The 25434-nt window shown below is 38.1% G+C and overlaps 2 protein-coding genes across 2 annotated transcripts; one reads left to right on the top strand and one right to left on the bottom strand.

Moving 5' to 3' along the window:
- Nucleotides 1-118: 118 nt before the first annotated feature.
- LOC139974959 (putative methyltransferase DDB_G0268948) lies at nucleotides 119-6177 on the bottom strand. The gene is made up of 6 exons (XM_071982527.1): nucleotides 5810-6177; nucleotides 5078-5232; nucleotides 4545-4776; nucleotides 3595-3689; nucleotides 3246-3380; nucleotides 119-2989 (listed from the first exon to the last, which is right to left on the bottom strand). Exons 1-6 carry the CDS (start codon nucleotides 5936-5938, stop codon nucleotides 2890-2892), a joined length of 846 nt encoding a protein of 281 aa, XP_071838628.1. The 5' UTR covers nucleotides 5939-6177; the 3' UTR covers nucleotides 119-2889.
- Nucleotides 6178-7398: 1221 nt separating this feature from the next.
- On the top strand, nucleotides 7399-25317 carry LOC139974977 (SCO-spondin-like). The gene is made up of 20 exons (XM_071982555.1): nucleotides 7399-7643; nucleotides 8158-8319; nucleotides 9457-9621; nucleotides 10285-10449; nucleotides 11324-11494; nucleotides 11699-11869; nucleotides 12416-12589; nucleotides 13129-13302; nucleotides 14011-14181; nucleotides 14771-14947; nucleotides 15561-15731; nucleotides 18651-18842; nucleotides 19474-19647; nucleotides 21016-21186; nucleotides 21649-21819; nucleotides 22538-22708; nucleotides 23066-23239; nucleotides 23810-23934; nucleotides 24317-24518; nucleotides 24872-25317. Exons 1-20 carry the CDS (start codon nucleotides 7544-7546, stop codon nucleotides 24985-24987), a joined length of 3297 nt encoding a protein of 1098 aa, XP_071838656.1. The 5' UTR covers nucleotides 7399-7543; the 3' UTR covers nucleotides 24988-25317.
- Nucleotides 25318-25434: the final 117 nt, after the last annotated feature.

Below are 25434 nucleotides of genomic sequence, written 5' to 3' on the forward strand. Positions count from 1 at the left end.
GACCAAAAATCTAGCATGTTACCAAATGTTCAAACTTCCGTTAGGCCCTTATTTAGATACATAGGGCACAAAACCCAGCCGTCCTGTATCGTTCACCATGATGATATTTACTGTTTGAACAAAATGTAGGGGGAGACAGAAATAGTTGAGACAATTGGGAGCATTTTCTCCAAGTTGGAGGGCACCAACCATTTATGGAGGGGCATCAATAATTAAAGGAGGGCCACAATACTCATGTGCTGTCACTTGTGAAGGTTTTGTTCACATGATGGTGGGACACATTAAAGGGTGTGAAGAGTCGCGCAAAAAGAAACGTCTAATGCCGGTAATCTGACATAGTTTCGAATGAGGTGTAACAGAAGTGTTAGACACCACCATAATTGATCCCAGAAAATACACACACGGCTTGCTACCGTTAGTACCGTCGGTAATTAGACACTCGTGTACAGTCAGTACATACAGCTGCGGTCAATACCCACAGCAAAGTGTATAAACGATACAGCGATGGACATCTCAGGTCCAGCTAAAGATAACAAGGTATCGCGTTTTATTACTGTCTGCATTCTGTAGCGACACGAACAAAACGTCAATTGCAAGCAACAGAAAGTTAACTTTTCAGATGGCCGCGAGCGGTTTGGGCGAGTCTTCAATGCCTAGGGTGGGGTGGAAGAGCACTAAAGTCTGAATTTAGGCTTCATTTCAAATCAGTTAGGCCCAAATAGGCCCGTACTGGACAAACAGCAAGAGCACTAAGACTGTCATCTCAGTCTCAACAAAGCGTGCTATTACCAATAATTGTGTTGGATTCTACTTTCATAGCCTAGACCTAATAACTACTCTAACTTTACTGCAGCCATAACTTTACAGTTGCACAGTAGTACTAATATTACTACTAGTAGTTAACTTGTAGCTAGGTCTTGGCTAGGCAAGCCGTATATGATATGGCCCGTTGTGTCATTACCAGTGAAATACCAAAGGACAGACGCAGTCTAGCGGTAATCTAATACTGATCGATATAAACTTCGGTTACATCCTACGACTTGAATCTTTGTGCAGTGAAAAGCTGCGTACAGGAGAAAGTTGCTGTCATTAGTATTTATTGTTAATTCTAATAAGTCTACTAATTGTCTACTTATCCTCTTACATCAATATCTTTTATGTTCACCCTGTTCATTAACATTATATATGTATTCTGTGCTTGTATTTTGTCCCTTGTATAGTTTATGGTTACTTGTCATTCGGCCTTTCAAGAAGATCCTGCCAGGATCGAAACGTTAGGCCCACTTACTTTTATACACATTCTCTTACACAGCCTCTTTAGTGGATAAGCAGTTTGCTAACAGTTTTTGTTTTAATTATATTCTAATATGTAATAGTTCCCAACGCAAAAAAGAATCATCCTGGTCCCTCTTAATTCGGTTAAATATATTTTTAAGTCCCCTGTTTTGGCCCCCAGGCCACTCGTAAAGTATGTGTTTCTGCGTTCCTGGTCTTTGAGTGTCTTAAGTACCATTAATGATTACTGATTAATGAAGATAAAAGAAATTACTCAAAACAGACATAATAAGGAGAATCATTCAGATATTTTTTGTGCTAATTAAGGGAAGAGCATCAGTTATAAACAGTGAAGCTCAAAACATGCACTTATAGGTATGTTCCTGTAAGGGATGGGGGTTGGGGAGAGGGGTTGGGAGGGCAGCTGTGTGGAGGGAACATATTCTCCCTCGGAACTGAAATATATGTTTATGGCAAATATAAAACATCCCAATATAACCAGGCTAATCATTTACCCCTTAATTTAAAATACCAAACATGGATGAATTTCCTACGGCAGTATTTACACCTTCCTCGTATAGGTATGGCATGGCCTAACTTTGCGACTGCAGTCATTAAACTGAGGAACTTATAAAATGAATACTGTAACTTTAAGAATCATCCCCACCCTAAAACATAAAGAGTTAATTAAATGATAAATAACATCTATAGATAATAACACAGGGAGGGGTGAGGGGAAGGAAAAGTGTAGGAGTTGTCGTAGAAACGAAACATCGCAAGAGTGCACGGACAGAGCCCGTACCTTAAATGCAAACTGTAGATGAAAATATCCCTCTTAATAAAGTTATTTCCTCCTCCCATTGAGATAATAAGTATGTGGTAACACACTACAAATGAACCATCATTCCTTCATATATTTCTGATAACAGCCTTTCTTCATATTTTAACTTCTACTACACTCACAGAAGATCAATACTCAGTTGCAAAGCAACACTTCTGAAAGAGCGCCCTCCAAATAAATTACAGTGCCTAACATGCAGATACCAGAAAACATTAAAGTAGGTTGTAAAAACATCAGGGGCACATTCCTGCCCCCAAGCTAACTATATGATATCATCATGTTCAAATGCATTGTAAATACATACCACATGATCCCATCGATAATCAGTCCTTTGGAAACTACAGCTTACAGTATCTGGTTACTCAAAGCTTCTGTAACCTGTATGCACAGTATACCTTGATCATATCATGGAGGTAAAAACAGTCTGTTTTTACCTCCATGATCATATATAGCAAAAGGCATTTCAGGTTCCTGTTGACCAACGGATTACTATTAACAATGTGTTTATATAGTGAACAAGTCAGGTTTAGTCAATGATATGATCACTATGAACACATATTAAATAAACAGTAATGCCATCATCACCTCTCCTCATGTTATGCCTCTGAAGTATTTAATAAAACTGTTTGAACAGAATATTGCTATCACTTCTCAAGAGCATCGGGCATCAGTTGTCCGTTTCACACAGTAAATGTATACACCTTATACCATAGGATTATATGTTTATATTGAAGATGTATGATATGAAGCTCCATGAAGCATGCCATGGTTTTTCATATCGGTTTTCTGTACAAATGGCAGTTCATCCGGAAACTAACAACGACTGGGATATCTTCTGGTGTTGAAGAAATATCAGCTAATGCTAACAATAATCTGTGTGAGAGACGAGAATAAAGAAAATAAAATCGACCGCTACTTTGAAATATTCAAGGATAATGATTTATTCCAGAAGATGGCGTTAATTCGGTCAAGGAAGGAGGGGGAGGGGGGGGAAGCTTCTCTTAATGACGTCACTTGATCCCATGCTTACTTTTTTTATCAAAAATATTATCAAATTTATTCATAAATGTCAATGCTTAAAACTTGAGAAACAAACAAAACTTGGTGAAACAGAACATTGCCTTTATACCTTTCCTTGGTTTTCTCAATCAGATTTTCTTTGTCGGGATGTTGCTTTTGATGTTTGATCAAACCTCCAGATGATTTCAAAAATCCAACAAATTCGTCGATATTACCATGCTTTCGGGAGGCTTCAACTTCGAAGCTGCAATAGCGAAAAAAAAAAAAAAACATTAGTGGGGTCTTTACTCAGTACCATGTGTATACCACAGTATACAAGAATGAAATTATTGTGAACATGCTGTACTTTTTGTCTTCAGAAATCTGAATTTTATTGCGGTTTGTTTGGATTCGTAGACATTCTTATAAAACGGCTGGGCCAAGCCTAACGAGGAAAATGGTAGAATGGTAAAACTCACTAGTGTTTATCGGTATATTTTGGAGCAGGATATGTTCCAGACGTTACTGCTTTCTTGGTATCTTCTCGCATTTCTTGAAGACCAATACCAAGGACCTGCGAACAGAACAAGAGATCAAATAGGAGGGGGGGGGGAGAAGAAAAGCAAAGAAAGAAAAAAATTCAGGTACATGAGTACATTTTCACTGTGAAAGTTTGGGTTTACCGTTATATTGTAATAGTAAAGCTATATTATCACCCCACCCCCCCCCCCCCCACGCAGCTCTCTCCTTCCTCGTCCCTCGATTAATTCATTTAGATACGGCATATAGGCCTATATGTGTTCGTGCATGAGCAAGCAATGACGTATCTCTTTTCTTTCCGCCCAAAAGGTAAGATTTTTTAGATGTTTCGAAATAAGTCTTAACTGCCTGACATGACAATTAATGACAGTATACGTTGCAGTTTTTCTTTACCCTTAATTTTGTTTACTCGCACTCATGCGCAGCGATCATGGAGGGGGTGGGGTGTGCCGGGGGGGGGGGGGAGGGGAGACCGTGTACTCGAGCTCCAAGTGTGAGATTAAGTAACGTGCTCTGTTATTATTACACATATACACGTGTTGATACTTATTCTAGTTCTATATATACCTAACACAAAGATCATCACAGAAGCATAAAAGCCATTTGTATATAGGTATAGTTTATATGTAAGAATTAGTATGTAAGTAGTACTTAGAAGTAGATGTAAGAAGTAGATACATGTAAGAAGTAGACTAAAAAGGTGCAAGTTTCTTCTTCTTCTTCTTCGTCTTCTTCTTAATTTTTAAACTGGACTTTGTAACCAATTATACATAGCTATAGCGGTTTTCTATGTTTCTGGTATCCCTTTAAAACGTTTCTGATACATTGTATAAGGTTATGTGCATTGTTGACTAAATTACTGTATAGTAAAACGAAGTAAAAAATCCACCTCCTTAATCATATCCGAGCAATAGTTGTTGACTTTATCGTCGTTGGTTAAGGTCTTCAGTGATACACCCTGCAATGAACCTAGCAAGACCAAGAAGCAACCTCCTGGTTTTAAGACGCGATCAACTTCGGAGAAGAAGGGCTCGGGTTCAAAGAAATGGACAGCTAATGCTGACGTAACCAAATCAACGGAAACATCTTGTAGGAAGGAAAAATCTTCTGCGACATTCACTCTGAAAATAATGTCAAAATAAACAATGATGATCAACATGATGATGATGATGATGATGATGATGATGATGATGATGATGATGATGATGATGATGATGATGATGATGATGATGATGATGATGATGATGATGATGATGATGATGATGATGATGATGGTGATGATGAACCCTCAATCGCCTGTCGCTCAGCTCCCCCACCCCCCCCCCGGTTTGTTCAGAGAGAGAGACAGTGAGATACACACACCACAGTGCATGTGTTATGTGTTTTTAACTTGCACACTGGCTTATCCAATTTAAAACTTACACGTATTCAATATTTTTCTCAGTGGTTACTTCCTTCGCTACATTGATCTGAGATTTACTGCGATCAATTCCTATCACCTTCGTAAACATTGGTGCGAGTACCCTCGTTAGCTGACCACTACCGCATCCAACGTCTATCGCAAGTGTGTTGACATTCTCAAGAAACGATACAAAAACAAAACATTGAGAACATTTAAGATTTGTATGTTCCCTTTAACAAATTATGTCAGTTCACCATGCATATTCCCTCGCAGGAATATGGAACTGCCGCACACTAACTTGCATGTAAAGAAATCCATTCGAATTACGATCTAGTAGCAAACAAAAACGTTTTTAAAACGTTTTTAAAACGTTTCGTCTTTTGTTTTGATAACGTTATTTGTGGTGTAATAAATATGTCACGAAAACGTTTTCAGGCTATTATTTCAAAACATTTTTTTCGTTAAAACATTAATATAACATTAAAATAACATTAATATCTCATAAAAACGTTATGCCGACGTTTATATAACACCACATTTAACGTTATAACAACATATTTTAGAGGCTCTTTTAATAATTTCATGATAACGGTCTGTGTTTGCTGCAATTACAGGCTCGGATGATGCAGGCGCAAAGTTCAAGTTTATATAGTCTTTCACAACAGCGAGACAATATATGTATCTACGACGCATAGTATGTTCATGTACTGGTCGGTCTATGTCGCTACACAATAAATGTAAATCTAATATACCTCTGAACGTGTAAGCTTCCTGCCCATAAAAGATATTAGCTCCTTTTCGATTCCAAGTCCGGCATAGTTGGGACGGTACGCTTGATAATATTTTGCCATGTCAGCGTCTTCAAATAGACTTTCAGCCATCACTGTAAATTATGTTTTATAAACAAGTCTTTGGCGAGCAGAATCGGCGGCGGTAACGATTAAGATAGATCCTTATGTAAAGTGTAGTGTACATGCATGTTAAACCTATGACGCGGAGTTGACACTTTCTCACATACCCTTACATTTACATAAAGAACCTGACATGACGGCGATACGTGGTATGTTCACATGTTATCATAAATCGTATCGAAAACACAATCAAGTGTTAAATGGAAATATGACATCCTGCATGTGACATGGCTTGATTGTAGGCCTACTGGTGGGGAGTTAGCAACGATGATACGTCACTCAATATGAAAATATGCCAAATTTGAGTTATATTGTTGAATTGGAAGCCACTGCTGAATAAAATTATTATTATATTAATATTCTTTGGCAAGAAAAAGGGCGAAATCAGGAATTACATGTGTAGAGGAACAAAATAAACAAATCTTCATCTCGTGTCTAAGACATTTGGTGCAGAATTAAGAGATAAACTGCATGACATTTGCACATTTTACATATCTACCTCGACCAAATGGCATCAAACATGATGCTAACTAACTCGAAATCATTTGTGATTCCCAAAGCCGGATCTCGAATATATATATATATATATATATATATATAGGCTATATATATAGGCTATATATATAGGCTATATATATAGGCTATATATATATATATATAAATATATATTATATATATATATATATATATATATATATATATATATATATATATATATATATATATATATATATATATAGTTTGCATGTTAATTGTTCTCTAGGGTGAGGCAAAATATGTCAATACAGAACTAGCATTGTTCGATACAGGTGGCAAAAGCCTGCAGTGGAAACACGACCCTTCTTACTGGTTCCGAACCTCGGCTCAGAATCAACATATATGGCCTAGTTGGTTAGGGTGGCCGCATATAAAGCGGGAGTCCCGGTTTCGATTCCCGTTGAAGGCTGGAATCTTTTCCACTGTTCTGGATTTTCCAACTCATTACAGTTCGAGACAATTAGTTGTGATATCTTGTACGGTGTTGAGAATACCCCTCCCCCTTGTTTCCTTTCCGTTATATACTATAAAGAGAGAACCAGTCAAGGGTTCTAGCATTGAATAGCATAGTTAATTGCAGGCAGTATCGAAATAAATACCTTCTTAAGTTCACGGTTAAATGACATCAATTAATTTGTCGATTTGAATTGGTACATGTCGATAACATTCATTTGAAAACCAAAAGTGACCTTCGAAAGAAGCGAAAATCACCGGAAAACGAAATAAAAAAGTTTTACTGCATTGACGCTGAATGGCTTTCCTATAACCGCCTATCACCTATCACCGCGAGATAAGAAAAAATGTGACACTTTAAAAGTTTGTTCATGGGCATGCGCATGCCACGCACTGATCTACACTAAGTAGATCAGTGTAGATCACTGATCAGTGATGCCACGCCAAACAGTTTGATCGTAGGTATACATGCGTTTGCACATATATGTGATCGATATACGCAACACAGATTGCGGCAGCGCTTGTGATATGGAACTGCTTATCTGACCCTAAGCTATGACCATTGGTGCAAAGTAAATCACTTCCATGACGATTGAAATTCAGTTAACGACACCATTTTTTATTATTTTATGTTCTTTATTGTACAATTATTTGCCTCCCTCGATTCGTTTTGGGCCACAGTCTGGTAAGTAAACATGCAAGCCTATCACTTGTCAGGAAAAAAACAAACTTTAACTTTTACATAACACATTAACAGTTACTGTAGCCTAGTGTTAGGCTAGGTAACTTAGGCTAACCGAATTTTAATAAAACCATTTTTACGCATTTTATGACTGATTTTTTACCCATTGTCAAGTAAATTGCTCTTATTTTAACATAGCCTGGGTTAGTAATATTAGCTTTTGTAGGTGTAAACAACATGTCATTAGCCTAACCGTAGGCCTTTGCCAAGCCTACACATTTATATTTTACCTAAGTTAGGCCTATGCTAGCCATTTTGTTGAAATTGTGAGCAATTTTCGTACAGACAGGTATCTAAGCTAGCAAATGGCAATTTCTGTCGTGCTTTAAACAAAAATTGGCCCTGAGGCTGTAAAACTAGGTTTACTGCATAACTCCACCTAGGCCTAGAGCGTCCAAAGTTCCAGTTCCTGCCATCCTAATTTTCTGTTTTCTTTTCTTGTAATCTCAAACTCAAGCTGTAGCATCATGGTCTGAATGGTCGGCATGGAGTAACTGTAGCGTTAGCTGTGGGGAGGGGGGATTCCAGCAGAAGATCCGGAGTTGTGAGAGTGAGGAGTCCATGTCCTGTCTGGGGGCCAACTTCGATGGTCGGGTATGTTCCATGGAACCTTGCCCAGGTAAAATAATGTATTAGAAAGTTCAAAAAGAAAGTGGGATTACTGCTTTCCTCATTTTTTTTTTTTTTCACAATGAGTTCGGCTTTCAGAACAACAATTAATTGCAGTATGGTACTTGTTAGGCCTACGTAAAGATTTAACTTTTATATACAATATCTATAAAACTTATTTGTCACTTTAGCCCGCCAAACTTGCTGCAGAAATGATAATATCTGTTAGGATATCTTCAAGTATAAAACTTGGCAAATGAAAACCATTTGATAACTTTGTGAGACACGAAAAAATTCTTGTATTGGGCCAAATAGTTATTGGTACGTGAAGCCGACTAGATGTAACAATATTGTTGTTTCAGGTAGATTGAGGAGTATGCAGTTATGTGTAAACATATAGCTTTGGTCAGAATGAAAAAGTAAGCCTGCACAAGGCAAGGAAGCTCTAATCCTAAACAGCCTCTCAACTGCAGAACTATGTACTATGTTACCTAATTGAACTGAAGTGATAAAACACAGTTCATTCATACTTAGTAAAGATTCCTAAATCCTATTGGTCCATTCAGGTCAGCTGACCGTGGTTAATCCTGTGAGTAACGCACGGTAAAATTACGGGGCATCACTTTAATAAATCTGTGGTTATATGTAACCAAAAATGTTTTGTTTTATGATTTTTCCCCCACACAAATGGTAGTGTATGAATGAACGGGGTTAATCAACGGTCTAGCGTGCGTTACTCACATGATTAATGCACTCCGGGTGTTGATGCTATCGCTGGATGCACTCGGGCTCCGCCCTCGCTTGCATTATCCCCCGATCGTGCATTAATCCTGTGAGTAACGCACGCTAGTCCGTTGATTAACCCCTTATTGTCAACTGACAATTTTTCTTTGGTAACCCTTACAAAGATACATATGATTGGCTGCCCTAGTATACCAGGCCACAGTGTAAAGTAATCATTGAATGAACATCAACCAAAAGTATCCATTAGCATGAATGAAACCAATTAATTTCTCCTATCTGCTATTAGTTTTGGTGTATTTATACGTACCAATACATGATCCAGCGTTGACTCATAACAGAATCCATTTTCTGATGGTGTATCCATGCTGTTAATTTTGATCAAACAATTTTTTCTCTAAAAAAGTGGATGGATTTTGGCTGGATTGGTCCACATGGACAAACTGTACCTTAGAGTGTGGAGCAGGCACCCGACACAGAGAAAGACAATGTCAGGATCCAATGTATGGTGGGGCCCACTGTGAAGGGGATCACAATGAAACAGCAGCTTGCAATGTTGATCCATGTCCAGGTATGTGATGGAGATAATTTGAGAAAAAATTGTAACATTGCTCAGATTTTTCAGAGTAGTTGTAAGGTTAAGCTTGCAAATCGACAAACATTTTTAACGATTCATTATCTGAGTGAACATTTAAAAGTATTGTCAGTTTAAGGTGAAAAACATCTAGTTGAAAAAGGTCAGCATTTTTAGTATTTGCTGTTTAATTGGTCTATACCAACGAAACAGGTATAGGACTTAAAATTACAATGATTCTACAGACATGTGATTTAAATAATGGAACGTGTGCTTTCAAGTGGATAAATTCATACCAGTTGGTCAATTAACAATCTGCATAGTGAAGAGGCCCATAGCCCAAGTAACCAATTTCAGGTCGGAGGAGGGGGAGGGGGGGGGGGGCACATCAATGCAGGAGGCTTAGCATCCTGGTAGAGGGGTCTAAGGAGAAGGATGTCCCTCTCGCTTATTTCAATGGGCTTAGATGCCAAATGATGCAATACTTCCATCTTTTGTCACTACATTTGTAATCCATTCATCTGCTTGTATACAACCTTACCTTTTTCTATTGAGCTAGAAATTTTGAAAAATAAAGAATGATTTGTTTTTTTTGGAGGAGGGGGGTGGGGGGCACCTGGCTGATAGTGAATTGCTTAACTGCTTAATCCTTCTTTGCAGTCGACGGTGTGTGGACAGAGTGGACCGTCTGGCCACCGTGCCCAGTGTCTTGCGGTGGAGGGCTGCAGGTTCGGAACAGGACCTGTCTTGGGCCATTCTATGGTGGAAACGAATGCAATGGCACTGACGAACAGTCGATGGACTGTAACACAGAGAATTGTCCAAGTAAGCAAAAAGAGAGAGGAGGTTTCTGTGATTCTACATAGATATTATATAGCACCAATGTTTGTATACACTATATGGTCGGAAAGATTTCCATCCAATTCAAATTTGACAACCTAACACGGTATTCCCTCCGAATTGTTATGAAGCAAATATTGATATGTTTAGCTGTCACATCTTAGATACACATTTCTAGTCTGCCACTTGTTAGAGTCATCGTTAACAAGGTATAACCAGGAGCAAGGAGTATGCAAACTATGGATTTAATTTCAACTTAAATTGTGTGACTTTTTCATGATTCTTCAAAGTAAAAAAGTTGGATATATAAATAGAATGACTGACATTGGAATATTTTCTTTAAAAGAAAAATTACAGTCAGATTAATATCCTCATAGTAATACCCCTGATGGGATTGTCCCCAAATATTCTAGAACAGTCCAGATTTGGTCGTCCAGGGTCCAACTTCTGGTAGGGCCTTTTGTGTGAGTGTTACTGTACCTTGAAGGAACCTCACAGGTGAATTTATTTGCAGTTAACATATTCTGTGAAACTTTGTTTGGACACTTCACACTTTTTTCTACTTTTCGCTCTGAATTTGCTGGCATTCATGTTGAAATATCTCTTTTAAACCTCAAATTGTCTTGACAACAAATATGGAGTCTGCCAAACTTGACTGAAAAGTACATTTCTTGAGTGTTGTAGTCCCTGAAAGTGAATGTGTAAGGTTTACCCCTTAATAAGGCCAAAAATCATTGCTAGTCCAACTAATGGGACAAAAAGAAACATTTTTTGTATACCAATTTATAACTTTATTCAAATCTGTATAAGTTTTCTTTGTCTCATTTTGTTATTTGCGTTCATTTTTTTTGTCCTTCAGTTGATGGTGCTTGGAGTGGCTGGAGTGAATGGACTCTCTGCTCTGTCTCTTGTAATGAAGGCACCGAAGAACAACGGAGGTCTTGTTCCAGTCCTTCCCCACAATACGGAGGTCAGAACTGTCCAGGACAGAAAAAACGAAGACGGGTTTGCGTCCCAAAAATTTGCCCTGGTACGGGATCCCTCAAGTTTTTGCAGTGAAAAGTTTCTAAGAGCAATATATTCGCAGGTTCAGACAGATTTTTTGTTCAAATTTACTTTGAAATAGGGATTTAAATCATTTTTGGGGGTTTATGAATCTATTGGGGTATTTTTAACTTGGCAGCACCATCAATTTTTGTATGCATGGTTTCCAATTGATTCATTTGGTTTTCAGTCAATGGTGGTTGGTCTCTGTGGTCTTCATGGTCAGAATGTACTCACAGCTGTGGATGGGGCACCAGATACCGGCAGCGTACCTGCACCTCCCCCGCCCCCATGTACGGAGGGTCATTCTGCGTCGGTACTGCCCAGGCTGGTGCTAGCTGCTTGATCCAGGATTGCCCAGGTATGGAATGGATGCTGGTCTCACATTTTGTGTTCAACCAAGCTACATATATCTATATAGAGTTTCAACAATCAGAGATGTTACTATACTACCCTTACAATAAGTATATATACATAATTGCTCAATTTTTTTCTTGATTTTGGTTTAATCAGATCCCTACGGAGGTTTCTGCAGTAAAATATCTCAGGAAAAGAAAACTATTATAATTGTAAAAATGATGCACAGAATAATAATATTTGCTGATTCACTTGCTCCAATTATCCTCTCACACAATTCTTACCGTTCTCAGTCCAAAGCTTTTTTTAAGCTTTTTAAGTCCCTGACTTGCATACAATTCAGGCTAGTTGGGATATCTTGTCATGGTTGTATAATTAAATATGTTCAACTTCATTTCATCTATGTCAGTGCAGTTAGCTCTACCAAGGACATTAAATGTATATTTGATATTAATTATATACTAATGTTGATAGCCATTTAGTCTGAGAAAGTTTTATCTTATAATATAGACTGATGTTTGGATTCTGTACATGTTTGATACCCATACAGTGGATGCCAGGTGGGGCCGCTGGGGCCCATGGACTCCCTGTAGTCATACATGCGGTTCAAATGGTACCTACACCAGGACCAGGCTCTGTAATGCACCCCCAGCTCTTTACGGTGGAGAGGACTGCACTGGTATAAACAATATGACCTCAGACTGTTATGTGACCAGATGTGAAAGTAAGTCCTAAATGACTTTCAACAAAAAAATTATACTTTTATGATTCTTGTTTTGTTCAATACTAATTCATGGTAGTTTGCAACTTCCTACAAGTATACTTCTTGGGCAGGATGTTATAGTTCAATAATCCTATTTTCTCTCAAAATATTTGTTTTACAGGCCCAGCTCAGATGAGCATATCAGTAAACTAGATCAGATATGTAAAACTGACTTCGTTGCACAGCTGCTGAAATTTTTTCCTGGAACAATTCGTACGGGTATCGCGTAGCAAGACGCTATGTTAAATGCCGGGAAAAATGCTACACGAATGTAAACTGAAATCCTATTGATTGATATCACAGTGTTTTGCTATACACTGGAGCATATTATTTTCAGTGATATTTACAAGAAATATGATTCAAAAACCTAAAAACTTGCTATCAATACTAAAAAAAGGAAACATCAAAAAATAATTCCCTGATTTTGCAAACTATGTATCGAGCCTTGGATGTCTAATTTTGTTTGTCTTTTCTGATTTTCATTTTTTTCGGGTTTGAAGTCGATGGAGGCTGGTCTGACTGGAATCAATGGTCAGAATGTAGCCGGAGCTGTGAGACAGGCTCAGAGTTGAGAAATCGAACCTGCGACAACCCCCCTCCAACCCCACCCTACGGGGAAGACTGCCACGGCCCAAGTAACCAGTCTCGTGAATGTAACGTTCACATCTGTCCAGGTCAGTAACCATCTTCGGGGACAAAGTCTAGAGTGCCACGTTCATTTTCAAGCAACAATATTGAAAACAACTCTGAAACAATAATGTTATAGCTACTCTATAAAACATGTATTTGATGCAACATTGTGAGTAAAATGTCAGCATTTACTACTATAGACTGAATGTATTTGGTGATTTTTTTTGGGGGGGGGCATTTGCAACCCTGTGTAGATTAGGTATGCAATGTTTTATTGTTGGATAGGAGTGGAAGTCAAAGAGGTGTATACATCTTCAGAAGGAAAGTGAAATTGAGGGGAAAATAACGATTTATGACTGAATTTAGTACACATGGGTTTCATTTAATTATTATAGAAAAAGAGGTTCTTAACATGAAATACATCAAGACACAACTGAAATTATATATGGTAATTTATTCAAGAAATGCAAAATGTCATCAAAGAATGCCAAACTCTTGTAATTCAAAAGTCCAAATTTCGAGATGACAGACTAGAGCGAAAAATGTTCAATTTAAAGGGTGGCTTCTAATATCATGAGATTATCTCATTTTCAAATCAGAAGGTCAATTGGATTAGAAGTTGAAAAAATTTCTCTCAAGGAGAAAAAATTGAATGGAGGAAGCTGGAATAGAGTTTAAGATGTCTTGACTTGAAGGGAGCAGTCTTTTTATATCACACATTCATCTACTCTCAATATTTGAATATTCAACAGTTCAGGGAAATTGGACGAGCTGGACGGGATGGTCAGATTGTCCTGTGACGTGCGGAGGCGACATCCAGACACGTTACCGCCTCTGCACTAATCCTCCTCCTCTCTTTGGAGGTGATCCTTGCCAGGGGGACATGAATGAAGAAAGAGATTGCAGTACAACTGGTTGTCCAGGTAACAGGGATTGTCAGTCCAACAAGGACCAACAGATTAGTTGTCAGCCTAAATAATTTATTTCATTAGTCAAGAGATCCTATCAGAATATTGCCTTTTCCTAACAAACAACAAACAATTTGTTTTGTCTAATTCTGACATTGCTCAGCTGCAAAACAAAAAGGGTGTGAGCAAAGTTTGATATATTTTTGTTTATATATGGAGAAGTTTGGCTGCTGTTTCAGTACATGAGCCTTATAATGAGGGTGGAGGGGGAGATTAGGCTTTTAGGGGTAAGCTCAGGAAGGTATCAACCAAGTTTAGCCTCCTACTTTGTAAAATATATGATTGGACATGATGTTGCTCCTTTCTCTTCGACGTGATATATGAGAACTCTTCCATTACAATTGTTTTGACAGAGTTAATTACTTGTTATTGATGTTGTTGTGCTTTGGAGGTGGCAACAAGCTCAGATTTTTAGCATGCCCTTGCAGTCTGATGTAATTACCATCTGGTCTTATTACTAATATTCATCTTCAGCTGATGCTAATTATCAATTATGCAAAACATATTTCCTTATTACATAATATATCTGTTTGTCTCTAAACAGTTGATGGAAGTTGGGCTTCATGGGAACCATGGTCTGAATGTACTGTGAGCTGTGGAGGGGGCAGCATGACCAGAGAGAGGACCTGTAGCGACCCTACACCCATTTGGGGCGGAGATGACTGCCCTGCGGGAGATGAAATCCAGCAGACGTCAACTTGCAACGGGTTCAATTGTCCAAGTGAGATACATTTTTGTGAAGAATGATTGTGCTGGTATTTAATGTTGAAGAATATTTCCCGCTATTTTTTTTTTTTTTAGTTTTTATTATTATTATTTTTTTGGGGGGTGGGGGGGCGATATGAAACTGTTAGATAATTTAAAGTCAATCCAATCAACAGAGCTCTAGTCAGAAAGCAGGGTTTGCTAGATTAATTAAGTGTTAAAATTTACATAAAGGGTAAGTGGAATATGCATTGAAGAAGATGACTAGTGGAGCAGTCACTCACCGTTCGTTGTCATTTGCTCCTTTATTGAGTTTTGTAACGTTACAATATCTAAAAGAATTGCTGTAATCAAATGTAACAGACCTGAGAGAAGAGATAGTAGTTAGTATGTGGACCTTATGCGACATATTTATAAATTACAGCCTAGTAATACTATAATATACTACTTTACTATACTACTATACTGTTAAGCCTACCCCTAACTTCAGCTCACTATAGGAGCGCTGCTTGGGTTCCACATAAAGGGGTTACTGCAACAATCACAGACTGGTATAATTGTGTCAGTTAAAAGGCACATCTCTGGATCTTATACAGGTTTAATAAATTCACCTCTTGATTTGTTTTCAGTTGATGGAGATTGGTCAGAGTGGTCAGTCTGGGAGGCATGTCCAGTGACCTGCGGGAGCGTGGCCATTCACAGGAACCGGTCATGTGACAACCCCGTCCCACAGTACGACGGGAGAGAATGCCAAGGAAGTGAGATGGAGTCTTTGACTTGTGCAGATACCCCATGTCCAGGTACGCCACACATGGGTATAGATGTACAGTCCTTTTGTAATCTACAAGGTCAAAGGTCATCTGAGAATCATCCAATCACACAGCTGTCAACAGCTATACATAAATATATATATACATCGGTATAGATGTAAAGTCCTTTTGTAATCTACAAGGTAATCACTCAATCACACAGCTATCAACAGCTATACATAAATATATATACACATCGGTATAGATGTAAAGTCCTTTTGTAATCTACAAGGTAATCACTCAATCACACAGCTATCAACAGCTATACATAAATATATATACACATCGGTATAGATGTAAAGTCCTTTTGTAATCTACAAGGTAATCACTCAATCACACAGCTATCAACAGCTATACATAAATATATATACACATCGGTATAGATGTAAAGTCCTTTTGTAATCTACAAGGTAATCACTCAATCACACAGCTATCAACAGCTATACATAAATATATATACACATCGGTATAGATGTAAAGTCCTTTTGTAATCTACAAGGTAATCACACAGCTATCAACAGCTATACATAAATATATATATACATCGGTATAGATGTAAAGTCCTTTTGTAATCTACAAGGTAATCACACAGCTATCAACAGCTATACATAAATATATATATACATCGGTATAGATGTAAAGTCCTTTTGTAATCTACAAGGTAATCACTCAATCACACAGCTATCAACAGCTATACATAAATATATATATACATCGGTATAGATGTAAAGTCCTTTTGTAATCTACAAGGTAATCACTCAGTCACACAGCTATCAATGGCTATATATATATATATATATATATATATATGGTCGCATGTCGTGAGCTGGGTATCCCAAAAGGGTGGAGGAATAACGCTTTTCCGAAAACTTTGTCACAAATTTGATTGGTATTTCACAACCCCTTATCCTACAGTGCTGGTTAATACCTCATTTTAAGCCTAATTTAATATGCTTTCAGTGTGGAGAAACATGAGATCATACAGTGCTGTGTAAAAAAATGGCATCAGTTTGAATGAAAAATGCCAGGGGTGGAGGTGCAGGCGGATGCGGTGCAGGCGGATGCGGGAGTGAGCAATATATGAAAAATCATGGGCATAAGTTCAAATAACTGGTTTCTTTTACCATGCTTTTACAAATTTAGACAGGAAGGAATGTAAAAACAGTATTTAAGTTGATTTTTTCAACAATTGATACGCAATAAGTCGTGACTTTTGGTTAGAGTGCATATTTCTGTAATTTTGGCTAAAAGTCCATATGCAATGATGGAATGGGCATTCATTACCTTAATTACTGGTAATCCTATTAGTGAGCCAATTTGAATATTAAAATAAGTTATTTGTTAGTCTATTCTTTCATTTTTAAATTCATTTTCATTACTTCAAGTGGAGGAACCTACTATTTTGCTTTAACAAAATAAGCCATACATCTGGGTTAGGAGTGGAAAATTTTGGTAATTTCAGCCATTGGTATTGTACGCAACAAAGGAATGGACATTCAGTACTTAATCCCATAAATGAGCCAATTTAAATATTAATTGAGTTATTTGTTTGTCTTTTCTTTCATTTCATAACTTCAAGTAGAGAAACCTCCTAATTTGTTTTAAAATAAGTCATGTATTTGGGTTGGAGTCAAAATTTTGTTATTTCAGCCGTTGTATTATACGCATCAATGGAATTGATTTTCTTTACCTTAATTAATCCTATTAATAAGCCAATTTGAATACTTTAATGAGTTATTTGTTCTATTTTTTCATTTTTAATTGACTGTAACATTAATTGCAGTACCTTAAGAACTTGCTTGTGTATATATTTCTCTTCTTGACTTTAATTTCCTTAATGATAGAATAAACTGTTCATTAATTACACGTAAAAATGTCGTTGACCTTGCTGATGTAATTAGCATATGAACTTCTTAATGTAAAATATTTTGAATTATACCATTTGAAGTATTATCATGTTCAGAACAAATCATCCAAATCTGGTAAATTTCTTGCATGAAATAAAAATTTGGTAGGTCATTTTGTGAAAAAGGTCCGATTTGAGAAAAACGTGTTTGAAAATTGAGATTAACATAGACGACTGTGTATTAATTAATTAGTAATTAAGGATTATCTCGAAAAATAAACATGTTTTATGGCTAAAAATGGTGTTAACTATTAGAGGCTATCAATATATACAAAATATCAAGAAATATGTTTTTTGCCATTTTTAACCCCGTTATTCAAAAGGTGCCCACCTTACGACATGCGACCATATATATATATATGTATGTATATATATATGTATGTATATATATATATAGATATATATATATATATAGATATATATATATATATATAGATAGATATATAGATATATGTATGTATATATATATATAAATATATACATATATACATATATTGTCATTTATGTATAGATATTTATAAAAGCCTTATATTTTGTCATATAAGCATAATTTTTTACTTCAAAAATGAGACATCAAACACAGCAACTTGTTCTAACAACATTGTAGCGGTTCTCTAGGTTTTATCTTACAAGTGTTCTATGTATGTTATGTTTTTATTAATAAAAATATACTTTTGCACTTTACAAAGGCAGTTGAGTTAATTTATAGTTTTAACCACATACCGAAGGCACATCAAAATTGTTTGCTTTTCATAATTTTTGTCTTTTATTTGGTTTAATAGTCCAGCTACTGAAGTGCAATGCTATGAGACATTAAGTATCACATAGGGTTGCATCGAGGGCCTACTCCAGTACATAAGAAGTCTATCTATAGAACTTTAAGCCAGCTTAAAATCCATCCCAGCAGGAATAACTATGAAAGCAGACATGCTATAATGATACAAAGACAAATGTGTGACAAAACATTAACGATTGTCTCACAACTTTTTTTCCGTTTCCGTCAGTGAATGGAAGCTGGTCTCAGTGGGGACACTGGGGTGAATGTACAAAGTCATGTGACCATGGAATTAAGACAAGGACACGATCATGTTCAGACCCATCAACGGCTCACGGCGGCTTCAACTGCCGGGGAGATCAGACTGAAGAGATGGAAGATGACGTACATGGGACCTCATGTAACAGTATCCCTTGCCCGAGTGAGTTATACCTATACTTAGAATTAGTTAAAGGAGTGAGGACTCCCGCACAAAGAAACGCCTGATGCCGGTAATCTGACCTAGTTTCGAATGAGGTGTAAGTGTTAGACACCACCATCGATCCCAGAAAATACACACACACCGCTTGCTTCTGTCGGTAATTAGACACTAGTGTACAGTCAATACATGCAGCTACGGTCAATACCCAGAACACAGTGTACATAGCAGCGATGGACATCTCAGGTCCAGATAAAAGATAACACGGTATCACGTTTTATTACTGTCTGCATTTTGTAGCGACAGGATAAAAACTTCACTCGCAAGCAACGGAAAGTTAACTTTTTTCAGAGGGCGGCACGCGGTTTGGGGCGAGTCTTCACTGCCTTTTAAGAATCAGATGTGTTTGCTCGAAACTGCAGCTTAATATAATTGCTAAAGCGCGTTCTATTTTGCTTGTTACAGTCTAATTCCACACAGGTCATCAGTATTGGCCCCCCCCCCAAATATAAGCATGTTCATTTTTTCCATTTTTTTAAAACTTTTAAACAACAAAGACACAAAATTTCAACTGTTCGTTGCCGCTTGTTGTTTGCAGTTTTGTATGACAATTGTTTTAATTATTCTGTGATAGTTCATGGCGGATTTACAGACTGGTCGGAGTGGCCTCCCTGCCCAGTGTCTTGTGGAGGTGCATCCATAACCAGGAATAGGTCCTGCAGTAACCCAAAGCCCATGTACGGGGGTGACAACTGCACAGGCGCACCCACAGACTCCATGATATGCAGTGGACTGATACAGTGTCCCAGTAAGTGCATTAACATTTAACTGATACTTGAGTTAAAGGTATGCGGTGGAATGACACAGTGTCCTAGTAAGTAAATATTCTTTTGCGGCGGCTGACTCCTAGATATGCTGTGGGTTTGACACAGTGTCCCAGTGAGGTAAATATTCTTTTGTGGCGGTAAATATTCTTTTGCGGCGGCTGACTCCTAGATATGCTGTGGGTTTGACACAGTGTCCTAGTAAGTAAATGTTCTTTTGTGGCGGCTGACTCAAAGATAGGCTGTGGGCTGACACAGTGTCCCAGTAAGGTAAATATTCTTTTGTGGCGGTAAATATTCTTTTGCGGCGGCTGACTCCTAGATATGCTGTGGGTTTGACACAGTGTCCTAGTAAGTAAATGTTCTTTTGTGGCGGCTGACTTGAAGATATGCTGTGGACTGACACAGTGTCCCAGTAAGGTAAATATTCTTTTGTGGCGGTAAATATTCTTTTGCGGCAGCTGACTCCTAGATATGCTGTGGGTTTGACACAGTGTCCTAGTAAGTAAATGTTCTTTTGTGGCGGCTGACTCAAAGATATGCTGTGGGCTGACATAGTGTCCCAGTAAGGTAAATATTCTTTTGTGGCGGTAAATATTCTTTTGCGGCGGCTGACTCCTAGATATGCTGTGGGTTTGACACAGTGTCCTAGTAAGTAAATGTTCTTTTGCAGCGGCTGACTCAAAGATTTGCTGTGGGCTGACACAGTGTCACAGTAAGGTAAATATCCTTTATGGCAGTAAATATTCTTTTGCGGCGGCTGACTCCTAGATATGCTGTGGGTTTGACACAGTGTCCCAGTAAGGTAAATATTCTTTTGTGGCGGCTGACTTGAAGATATGCTGTGGACTGACACAGTGTCCCAGTAAGGTAAATATTCTCGTATAAGTGACTCTAAGATTTGCATTGGACTGACAGAGCGTCCCAGTAGGTAAATATTAATGTGTAGCTGTCTTTAAAACATATGCAGTGGACTGACACAGTAAACGAATAAATTATACCTTTCTTGAAGCTGACATTTGCAGGTATAGACACAATATCTCAATGCTTATTCACCAGATGTAGCTACATGATTGTCAATTTTAAACGGACCTGTAATATTTAGTAATAGCTAGTAGGTAGCTAAGGTGAATAAGGGAAGGGGGCTGTGATGGTGGGTGGGGGAGTTAAAATAAGATGGGTGCATCTACATAATAAATGATACATGGAGAAACACTGTTATTACTGTTATAGTCAGGTTATTATGAAATACTTTGGTGACATTCTTAAAACTGAGGATACTGTTGTCAAATAAATCATGGTAGACAAATCAATTTGACTTCAATCTCTTTAATCCTATTTTCCCCCTCCAGTGGACGGTAATTGGGGTCGATGGCTAGACTGGGCCCCCTGCAGTAAATCCTGTGAGGGCGGGATCACCTCCCGGATCCGTCTCTGTAACAATCCTTCTCCTCTATACGGAGGGAGAATCTGCGAAGGATCAAACGATGCCACGATGTCCTGCAACTCTTTCTCTTGTCCTGGTGAGTATACAACATCTTTCATGACTCAAATGTTTCGATGATATCTATCCCTCCTTTGATTGATCAGAAATCAATATAATTATCCAAGTTAGAATTTTTTTTTTTTTTTTTTTTTTTTTTTTTCCACTGTAATGTTAAGCCACTGCACTATTCTCATCTCATGCCAATCCAGTTCCATCAAGCTTCAAACAATCATAATATTAAGCTTTCGTAAATGAAATTGATAAGAATTTGTTGGCCTTAGCTGTTTGAAGTTTATCATTCCATGTGCACAATTGTATAAATGTGATACATTTTACTTTATATACCTGCTACCTTAAGGTATATTTGATTGAGGTGGAGATATGATCAAAAAAGGTGGATGGGCGGGGGAGGGGGGGGTGTGGATACTTACTCTGAGAGTATGAAATAACATATCTCGTCATATCTTTGGCATTTTCTTCTGCTGATTGTCATCTGTAGTACATGGAGGGTTCTCTGAGTGGACTGACTGGGAACCTTGTTCTAAGAGTTGTGGAGGAGGCCAGACTTTGCGGACAAGAAATTGTACCTCACCGTCACCGCAGCATGGCGGCCTGCCTTGCTATGGAACCTACACGGAGAGGAGGCTCTGTGCTGCTTTTTACTGCCCAGGTACTATGAAACAAACATCAAAACTGGAATATATCTAAAGCCTAAGGAACGAAACATATTTTATATTGAATTTTTGGCAATAATGAAGGAACAGATGATTTAGAGAAAGATTGAGAGGGGTAGACACTTTCCTTGGTACTAAAATGGTGGTGTGACTTTAAGACTATGGTACAAATTGTCAGTTTTAATTTTGTTTATTACGCAACCTTTTTTGATGGGAAACTAGCCACAAAATTATGCTTGAATCGAACAAAACTTGCTTTCCCTCTGTATAAATGATATTGTTATAATAATATAATAATCCTGAATTGAGCTACTGTGTACTCGGGCTCTTCTGGAGCCAAAGACAAAATTGAGACAATTTCTGTTTCTTTTTCCTTTGCATTTTGTTCCTTTCATTTCTTTGGGGGGAGGGGGTGGGGTGGTGGATAGAGGGCAATTGTTTCAGGGGATATTGTGGTGATATATACAACATGGGACAATTGTGTTAGTCACTTGCATTGCAGCTCACCTTCTTGGCTTGGGGGGTGGGGGGATTCTTGGTTGGGCTGTGCAGGGGTTCACTAATTCAAAATCACTAATTTGTGGATATTCAATGCCAAATAAAGAATGAAGGGGTGAAGCATTAAAGGCCGATACAGGGGCATATAAACTCAAGCCAGTTTAAACATGTTAAGGCTGATAATATCTCCAGATGTATATTTTCTCCTCTTGTCAGTTCATGGAGGATGGAGTAGCTGGACTGATTGGTCAGAGTGTGGTGTTACCTGCGGTGGTGCCATCGTCAACCGTACCAGGACATGCAACAATCCAGCCCCCAAGCATGATGGACTCCCTTGTGAGGGGACTCTGGAAGACTGGATGATATGTGCAAACAACTCTTGTCCAAGTAATTAAACTGATATATTTGTTGATTAATAATAGGAACAGACCTGCGCATAGGGTTTGATAGATTTTAAGATAGTTTGACACCACTATTCAACTGACATAGCCACCCTTCACTCCTCACCCAAATCAGTTTGGAATTGAAATAAATATTAATGGAAGCTCTTTACTTATTTACGGGTTGGTGGTAAGGATTTCATCTTGAGTAGTGCATAAAACTCCCAGGTTACTGGCATTTTTGGAAAGATACAAATTTGGGCTTGGAAAAGAATATCAAAGTTTTTGTTGTTGTTGTTGATGTGATTTAAAGTAACTATCATTGTTCAATGAGCATTCCTTTGTCTTCACTCATTATGTTAAGTCGACGGGTTTTGGTCAGCGTGGACTGCCTGGTCAAACTGCAGCGTCCCGTGTGGCGAAGGAATCCAGGTGACCAGGAGGGAGTGCGATGACCCTTCACCCCAACATGGAGGAGACTCCTGTCTCGGAGAGAGGAAGAGACAGTTGTACTGCACTATTGAAGAGACATGCCGAGGTATGCCCTGGCCTGTTACTCTATGTAGTTTGTCATTACAGTTCCAGAAAAAGCTGGATAGCTAACAAGATCTCTTGTAGGGACCCCATGGGCCTCGTAATAGTTTTCAGAGCAACAAATTTAAAATAGGCCTCAAAACTTAACAACATGAGAAATATCACTTTCTTATTTGGGTGCAGGGAAGGCCAGGAAAGGTTTAAAAAAAAATACTCTATGCCAAAAGGGAATTTGCAGGGACTTCATACTCTGGACCCATAATGGTTCTCAACCCCTGTACTCCCCAGGGCCTTTATGCCAACTGAAAACTGGACCCCAGCAATGTGCACAACACAGTCATGTTGAGGGCATAGCCCGCACCTTCAACACCATTGAACATCGGTCTGACTCCTGAACTTGAATCTCAAATCGTGTGTCCTGGGCCATGTGCTTTATTTACTTTCAATCAAAATGTTCCAAAATAATATATGGTTCCAGAAACTTTCAATCCATTATGAGCTCTGTCATATGTTCTGTAACAGCTTTGTTTTCATTGCACACCTAACAGGGTTTATTTTCTGTTTGCTTCTTCAGAAGAGATTCCAGTTCCTGTTAACATCACTGGATCGGTCCACGTTAACGAGCAGACACTCACATTTATTCTGGGATGGACCGTCAGTCCTGATTCATGGCAAGAAGTGGACCATTTCGTTCTGCAGGTCAGTATCAGATTTCTATACTGGAATAGATATGTGAAACGAATATGGCCAACAGAGTTTTGTGTGTGTTTTTTTGTATAGAACTGATGATTTGATTAATGCAAGCACTGGTTCCCTGGAGATCATCTGGTCAGTGGTCACCTTGCTTCATCTTACTCTCTCATGGACATGAATGCCTATTTTTGTGGTCGTTATGAAAAAGTCTCCCGAGGGAAGGCAAAGAGAAATTTGGAAAGTGTTTTGCCTGTGATGACAATTTTACACAAAAAAAATTAATCCATCTGGCTTTTCTTTTATGTTTTAGCGGGAGGGGAAAAATTGTTCTTTATTAGTGTTTTTTGAGACTAATTATGCTGCTGTTTGGGTATATGACTCCTTTAAGGTAAAGATTGTTATGCCACCTGGTAGCAGCAGAAGGAACAACTCCAATGAATGGCAACCCTACGCCTACTTACCCCAAGCGGCTCGAAGTATACCAATTCGGGATTCGGATAACTCTGGTCTGTTTGCAGCAACTTTCGGTGTGCGGATCATCGTGAAGACTGAATTCGGTGAACGGACCTCTCGGGAGCAATTATTTAACGGTAAGATTATCAGTTTTAGATTACATTTTTTCAACGTCAAATAGCAACACTTGAAGGTTGTCAGTGTTATCTATGATTGTGTGCATAATTATTTTTGGGGCTGGGGGTGGGAATCCTAAAAAAAAATACATTTAGTGTCTGGGTTTCAAGGAAACATTTTCAACAGTCTAGGGGTAACAATATTTAACCTGCATTTTATCTATCCAAATACAATAACCAACCATAACCTGGTTCTGATAGGGATTGAATGGTGCAGGATTTAGAGTATATCTCACAGGATGATTAACACAGCTGTTCTATAATATATTCCTTGAAATTAAGATCCAGTCTTCTCCTGATTCTGTTATCTTTAGTCGCTGAATATCTCGCAGGATTGAGAGACAACTCTGGTCCACGTATAGCCACAGTTCGTATTCAACTGTTAGTTCTCTTCAGTGTTACCGTACTATACCTGATGAGAATATCCTGAGCCACCCCCCTCCCCGGGGAAAACTCATCGCTGAAGTCTTGTTTGGCTCCATAACATCAATTGAGCAACTGTTACGAGAAGTAGGTACGCACCTTTTTGCACCTGACAAATTGTCAATAAGTTTGTAATGTTCATATTGCTTTTTTTCATCACATTTGTTTTATATTGCACAAACAACATTTTAAGGTAACTTACATTTAATGTCGTTAACAAATCATTCCATGAACCTGCAGAGCTTTCAGTTATGCACTTAACTTGTTTTCTCATCATCTTCATCATTTGCTTTGAAACTGCTCCTGATTCCATTCTCCATGTTGGGGAGGGGAGTAAGAAAGAGGGGGAAGGGGAAATTTGAAAGAAAAGATTAACTTTTCATGAAACAAGAATTCATAAAATAAGATCTGAGAGATGTTTACGTATTTTTTCTTTATTTTTTTTAGTTCTTGT

Source organism: Apostichopus japonicus, chromosome 2, assembly GCF_037975245.1.
Source record: "Apostichopus japonicus isolate 1M-3 chromosome 2, ASM3797524v1, whole genome shotgun sequence".
In the NCBI taxonomy this organism is placed as follows: domain Eukaryota; kingdom Metazoa; phylum Echinodermata; class Holothuroidea; order Aspidochirotida; family Stichopodidae; genus Apostichopus; species Apostichopus japonicus.

What these genes read in the sequence shown, in the direction of transcription:
- LOC139974959 (XM_071982527.1), bottom strand. Translation starts at nt 5,938, where the DNA reads ATGGCTGAAAGTCTATTTGAAGACGCTGACATGGCAAAATATTATCAA. An exon ending in GGAAGCTTACACGTTCAGAG is followed by an intron (nt 5,233 to 5,809) that starts GTATATTAGATT and finishes TCGTTTCTTGAG; the next exon opens with AATGTCAACACACTTGCGAT. An exon ending in GCTCGGATATGATTAAGGAG is followed by an intron (nt 3,690 to 4,544) that starts GTGGATTTTTTA and finishes TTCTGTTCGCAG; the next exon opens with GTCCTTGGTATTGGTCTTCA.
- LOC139974977 (XM_071982555.1), top strand. Translation starts at nt 7,544, where the DNA reads ATGACGATTGAAATTCAGTTAACGACACCATTTTTTATTATTTTATGT. An exon ending in CAGTACAACTGGTTGTCCAG is followed by an intron (nt 14,182 to 14,770) that starts GTAACAGGGATT and finishes GTCTCTAAACAG; the next exon opens with TTGATGGAAGTTGGGCTTCA. An exon ending in TGCTGCTTTTTACTGCCCAG is followed by an intron (nt 21,820 to 22,537) that starts GTACTATGAAAC and finishes TCCTCTTGTCAG; the next exon opens with TTCATGGAGGATGGAGTAGC.